The following is a 6,271-nucleotide window of genomic DNA, read 5'->3' on the forward strand; positions in this document are numbered from 1 at the left end:
CCCCAATCGAGATAGAGGGCTTTAGGATGATTCCAGCTGGCAAAATGAGAGCGTTCAACGGTGCAGATTCGGTCATATATTTTTATTTAATTTTCATGGGTTAGGTAGTAATAAGAAATAAAAGAAGCGTCAAAGTTTGCAGCACTTGTACTCTGTGGACGAGAAAGTGTACGTGGTTTGGTGGAATTGTCAGTCGGGAATGCACACTTGAGTTGGTAGAGTACTTTGTGTAAATTTAGAAATCAACGAGTCTATACTCTTATCGTCGTTTTTCGAGCTTAAATAAATTGCTATTAACATTATAGCGAAGACCAAACATTTAGTAACATTATTTTTTTGATAGTTAGTGTGTATTAAGGATAAATAATTATAAATACATATATACATAATAGAACGAGTAAATCCCTATTATTAAGTAAAAATCACATCCAATAATTTTTTTTTTTTGGTTAGTTGCTGCGCTTCTTTCTTTTTACTCTAATTTAAAAAATTTATAGCTAAAAAAATTGTGACCAATGTTTCAAAAAACGACAAAATTTAAGCGGGCTTAGACTTAATACAAGATTAAGCGTGAAAAAATATATTTTTATTTATTTTTAAATATTTTTCAAGTTGATTAATAGAAAAACAGACAAACAGATTTTAAGAATAAATGCATATATAAGCCCCATGTTTGCATGCTCGTGTGCCTGATTAAACTTATCGTCTAGGCTCTAGCTATAGCTCTAGCACATACACATAATGAACACCAGTGCACCGACGCACGCATTGCGTGCTTGTATAATATTTTTTATAATTCATTTTATTTATATTTAAATGAGGATAAAAATATAATTATAAGAAATAGTGAGGGACTACACTGTAATTTTGATATATAAATTAAAAAATAAATTAAAAAATAAAAGAATAAAAAAATGACTCAATAGGAAGTGAACCTAAAAACCTAAACCTCAAGTGACGATGATCATATCCATGGAACTACATATAACTTACAATAAAATTTTAACATTTTATTAATATATATAATTAATAAAACAGACCATGACACCAAAGTTAGTTACTCTGACTGCCTCAAACTTAATAAAGTAGTATAGATTTCATTTGCATGTACAGGTCTACATACACCTCATTTGAAATTTATCCAACGATTGTTAACCCATCCAACATATCTTGTAGATATCGGCATCCACATTTCACCAAGTTTCTTCTAGTGTCCGTAACACCCAACTAATCTTCGGTTGATAGCATGATAAGAAATGGAATAGAATAATCAACAAGTGAACCAAACACAAGATGAATATGCATTAGAAATCTATTCTTGTTATTTACAAGCTAAGGATTTTGTCCAAGCAAAGGATGGTCATCTATCTACTTTAAGTATGTTGTTGTCCAAGGTGTCCCTTGTAACTGATTCCATCGAAGGATCGATCCTCCAATCACCATCAACAACGAATTTTATCTGTGAACCAAGAGCTACTATAAGCAAACGAACAAAACCATATCCCTTGTATTGTTAATTGTTAATGAATTCAAGAAATGAGTGTGTTTAAAAGAAGCAGTAGCAGGTCGATGCCACCACACTCTCCATATTATTACAATATTCTTTCATCCTCCTGTTCGTAAACCGAAAGTCATAAATCATATTGGATCAAGGGAGGAATGTATGCACGATCAGTGTCCTTGGTCCTCGAGGTTCGATTTTTTTTTTTTATATAGATGATGGTTGAGAACACACGGTAATCTGTTGAACTAACCTCATAAACTCCGGGATAGAGCCACAAAACTGTTCTCCAAAGTCGTGATTTGCTGGAAAATTTTGGTAGTATGTTTAAATTGTGATCCTATTCAGTAAAATGTATCGTAGGTATAAAACCAAAACTATAAACAGCAGTTGAGCGCTGATATAAACGAAATTGAATGTAAAACCTCGTTTCAGTATGGCCAACACCAGTGGATGATGACTGCGGATCCATTTTTATCTTGTGATGCCAACCGTTGAAGCTACCAGCCAGTTCTACAATCTCCCCATGTCCCATATATTTAACCTCAACCTAAACGAAAAGGTAACTTCACCTCAGTAATAATTAATAAAATGCTCTCTGAAACAAAATTCAAAATCTCCCCTTATCATTATTCTTGAGAACAAAATTCAAAATCCTTGGTAAAAATAAAGTTCAGCAAACTTTCCAATATCTCCGAAAATGTATTATTGAAAGTGGAGTAAAAGTTCAAGTTCAACCAAGACCCAATGTCGACTTGATGGAAATTTGTTCTGGCCTTCTGCCAATCGCCAAAATTGCCTGTGAACAGCTTCGCGTGCACATCAAGCGTGGATGTGGCGAAGCTCAATTTTCGAGGATTTAATATTAATTACCAACAAATTACCATTCACAGACTTTGAACGCATCTAGAGAATGAAGTCAGATTTTTTTGGAAAGAGAAGTTTCAAAACAGTGCTTAAAAAAGCAAAAAGGCCAAAGCTAGAAACACAAAATTGCTTTTGTTTAATTTAAAAAGCTCTCTTGATAGAAATATTTTTATGCTAAATGTCTCTGTATGACTTACTGGCCCAATATTTTATCATCAACGTAAAAAATAGAAAATGCAATACCTCTTTTAGTCCGGATAAGCTTCCTGCGGCAGCATATAATTCAGACTCTTTTTCAGAAATAAGTTTATGTGCTCTGTTGATCTCTATTTCCACATTATTTTGCAAAGCGGACAAAGCAGTCTGAGATATTCAATCAAAAGGTATTTTCATTGCCCATTTTCTCATGGATATGGAATTTCTAGCCCTTTTTATATTAAAGGTAATGTTTTTCAATTGAAATATAACTCATGCTTGTTAATAACGAAATAGTTATTCACGCATATAAATTTATACCTTTTCTTTCTCAATCTGCTGCTTCAATTGATCTAGTTCTAATTCCTTCCGATGCTAAGAACAAACAACAACAATGCATAAAGCGATCACATGAGAAAACTTGAAGAATAATCACCACATTATAGTATAGTTAATTACTCAGAGACATACCATCATAAACTTGAGGCGGTTAAACTCAGCTAGATTCTCTGCGTTTAGTTTCTGCAGCACAACATAACTAGCAAGCAATCATTCTATCCAGATAAACCAAGGTGAATTTTGAAGAAACTGGAAAAGCCATACAATGTCATAATCCAGAGAAATAATGGCCAAGATTGAAATAATGACGCACACAGACCTCATCCTCTAGATCATTTTTGTGATTCACGTGTATTTGCTCTTCTTTTGAGACATAATTGTTCCTATATAAATCAGATGCATTGATGCAATTGAATAAGGAAAAAAAATGTAGGAAAACAAAGCGACAGATGTTTTCTTTGAAGCAGATGAAGTACATGGATTTTCCATTTAATATTTCACCACTACTAGAGCAATGGATCAAAAGATTGTTGTTCCTTTGATCGCTTGAGCTATTTTGTACTTCGTTTTCTGATTCAGTACTTCTCTCTCCTTTACGGGCGTAAATTTCATCTGTAATTAGAAAGTCAACACAATCTTAGCATTACAAAAATAAATAGGGTGAAAATACAATAAACATCTCCCTGCAAAATATCATGGCATGATAACAGAAAACATTATGGTAGATGGACTTGTTTTCTTGACAAGTAATAATCAAATAACCTGATTTGACGACATATTCCAACATATTCTAGAAGGCATCATTTCTGAACTTTCATCAAGGGTAGCTTCTTATATATAGGTATAAACTATAAATAAAAAAACAGAGCATGAGGAATCAACTATCGAATCCACTTGGAATTTTCTTCTTTTCTGGCAATGTACTGCCATAATTAGTCATTGCACATCGGTAACTTATTTGCCCAAATTGCGCAGAATTAAAATTTATAATTAGCATCCTGGGTTAGAAAGCACTTGGTAACAAAGCCAACAGCTGGAAACATTACAAACCCGCTGCAATAATTGCTCAACAGGACTATCTCGGTATTCATATTAGCACTAATCATGTCCAGCCGTCAAAACTTTGCTATTATCTCTGTTGCCACTTGCTTGTATTAGGAAATGAAAACAGGTTTCCCTTGAAATAAGCATTATTTAGCTCTCACGAGGACATGATTCATGGTTTTCTACACACATTACCCAACATTCATAGATTAATTACAAGAATTCCAACCATAGAAACAAGTGTTCTAAGAAATATTATAGTTGATGGTAAAAATGCAAACAAAATATTTTAAACCAAATGGGAGCCTAAGCACAACCTTTTAATCATTGTACGACATAGAATAATATGAACTTTGTTACTTCCTAATAATCTGCGATTTAATAAACAAACCAATTTGCAACTAATTGGAATCTGAAAGGTGCAAGAATGACATCAGAGATCAACTTTTAAACTAAACACATTAGGCCACCGAAGGAAAACTATGAATTGAGAAATAACAGAGAATGTATAGAAATTAGCCCTCGAGAACTAACCATCAATTCCAACCAACATTCCGTGCTTAATAAAATTAGACACCTTCTCCTTCATGAACTGCATATTTGAATCTGATGCCAAAGACCTTTGGTCACTCGAGAAAAGGTCTCCATCTTTTTCTTGATATCTATGCAAATCTCCCTCTTCCATAACGTCCCTTGATAATACATCACTGACCAAGACTTTCAGTTTCTCATTCTGACCTTTTCAGACCACAAAATATTCTATCAATACCATTTTAAATCGCATATTCATATCAAAGAGCAAATAAGAATAATGTTAAAGTTTCACGTATTCACCTTCAGATCCCCCGAGCATATTCAGTTTTCCTGTTTTGTCCATCTCTATATCGGACTTGATTAAGTTTGTTGTAGTTGAGGATTCTAGAATCTGTCTAATAAGTGCGTATCCTCTTCGCCGGACCATGTGTGCAAGGTCTTTCCTAAGGATCATCATTGAAATATAGGATATATGAATAAAATACATAAACTAGGAAAAATCTTTCTCCAAATGTATGTATCCCCACCATCCCACTCGTCCACGAGTTCAATAAATACATACATTAAAACTGCAAATGACAGAGCCTGTCTCCTGCTCCACCATTGTTCAAATATATATATGCACTTCATCGCAGTAGTGCAACGTAACAGCGATCATACACTACAAATTAGAAAAATAAAATCCATGAAAACGAACCTTCCATGCTGCGCAAGCTCTTTCATGGAGGGCAAATAATGTTCAGGATATCCAACGGTGGATAAAAATTCTCTAATCTCATTGCAAAGATCTTCATTGCTTTTGACCTTCTTGCTAGCTCTAAATCAAACAAAAGCAACCCAATAAATCACGACCATTGACAAATAACTACAAGAAACAGAAATTTCGCAAATACAAACACCCCATAACGTTCTATGGCATATTAAGTACACTAGCATAAAAAATATCCAAAATTTTGAAGTGCTTGTACACTACATCAAAGAAAAAACCCATAATGATTAATCGACGACTACCTGGATTTCTTACATGAAGAAACCCAAAATCGGGAATAGTATTGCTTCTGGTGGTTTTGGTGGTAAATGCACAAGTTTTGTGAAGAGATTTGGTTTGAAAAGAAGATTTTATCAGAAGACAAACGATGAAAAGTTGGAAAGTAATAACAGGAGGCCATGAGAAGACGGTGGTGTGTGCTGTGCAGATGGGTTTCGCGGCATTTGAGGGATTTCGCTCCGAAGTCCTGAGGATTTAAGTTCGACAATTACAAGTTATCGGCTGTCTGAATACGAGGCAATCAATTTGGATATACATAATTGATAGTACTGTGAAATTTCTCACATCCGAAAAAAAAAAAACTTAATCTTGGCCAGCGAACACTGTTTGATTGGGACGGAAGTGTGGAACTACGGAAGATCATGAGTCGATCATCCATTTATTATGGGGATCCAAATCAATCGAAATTTTAAAATTTCTGAGGGGACTACGAATTGGAAGTTATAAATTATTTTGGTGTTCGGCAAAACAGTGAAATGTGATATTTGACAATTAAAAAAACATTATTCAGCATTAAAAAATTTGTATTTCTTATTTTAAATATTATAATAATATCTATGTATATACTCGTATAGCATTTATCAAGAAATAATTGATTTTTAAAGATGAAAGTATTTTTATTAAATTTATTTTCTAACGAATGAAGAAAAAATAAAGTTTATCAAGAGATAATTAAAAATAAAAGTGTCGAATTTTGATCGATTAGATTTTCAATGTTAAAATGAATAATGTTTTTCAAGAAA

At 33.5% G+C, this 6,271-nt stretch overlaps 1 protein-coding gene across 2 annotated transcripts; it reads right to left on the minus strand.

The window, feature by feature from the left end:
• Positions 1 to 1,278: 1,278 nt before the first annotated feature.
• On the minus strand, positions 1,279 to 5,974 carry LOC142545743 (protein PTST homolog 3, chloroplastic). Of its 2 annotated transcripts, XM_075653097.1 has the most exons (12): positions 5,492 to 5,974; positions 5,178 to 5,297; positions 4,781 to 4,923; positions 4,481 to 4,684; positions 3,379 to 3,514; positions 3,222 to 3,285; positions 3,035 to 3,085; positions 2,885 to 2,938; positions 2,612 to 2,731; positions 1,927 to 2,051; positions 1,755 to 1,806; positions 1,279 to 1,459 (listed from the first exon to the last, which is right to left on the minus strand). In XM_075653097.1, exons 1-12 carry the CDS (start codon positions 5,647 to 5,649, stop codon positions 1,361 to 1,363), a joined length of 1,326 nt encoding a protein of 441 aa, XP_075509212.1. In that variant the 5' UTR covers positions 5,650 to 5,974; the 3' UTR covers positions 1,279 to 1,360. The 2 variants fall into 2 exon arrangements, with proteins under 2 accessions (XP_075509212.1, XP_075509213.1); XM_075653098.1 differs by lacking the exon at positions 1,279 to 1,459 and having other exon boundaries at positions 1,755 to 1,841.
• Positions 5,975 to 6,271: the final 297 nt, after the last annotated feature.

Source organism: Primulina tabacum, chromosome 5 (assembly GCF_025594145.1).
Source record: "Primulina tabacum isolate GXHZ01 chromosome 5, ASM2559414v2, whole genome shotgun sequence".
Taxonomy (NCBI): Eukaryota; Viridiplantae; Streptophyta; class Magnoliopsida; order Lamiales; family Gesneriaceae; genus Primulina; species Primulina tabacum.

Coding starts and splice junctions, on each gene's coding strand:
- LOC142545743 (XM_075653097.1), bottom strand. CDS start 5,649: ATGGCCTCCTGTTATTACTTTCCAACTTTTCATCGTTTGTCTTCTGAT. Junction 2,939..3,034: donor ACCGCCTCAAGTTTATGATG/GTATGTCTCTGA, acceptor GTTTGTTCTTAG/CATCGGAAGGAATTAGAACT. Junction 1,807..1,926: donor GTTGGCCATACTGAAACGAG/GTTTTACATTCA, acceptor AAAATTTTCCAG/CAAATCACGACTTTGGAGAA.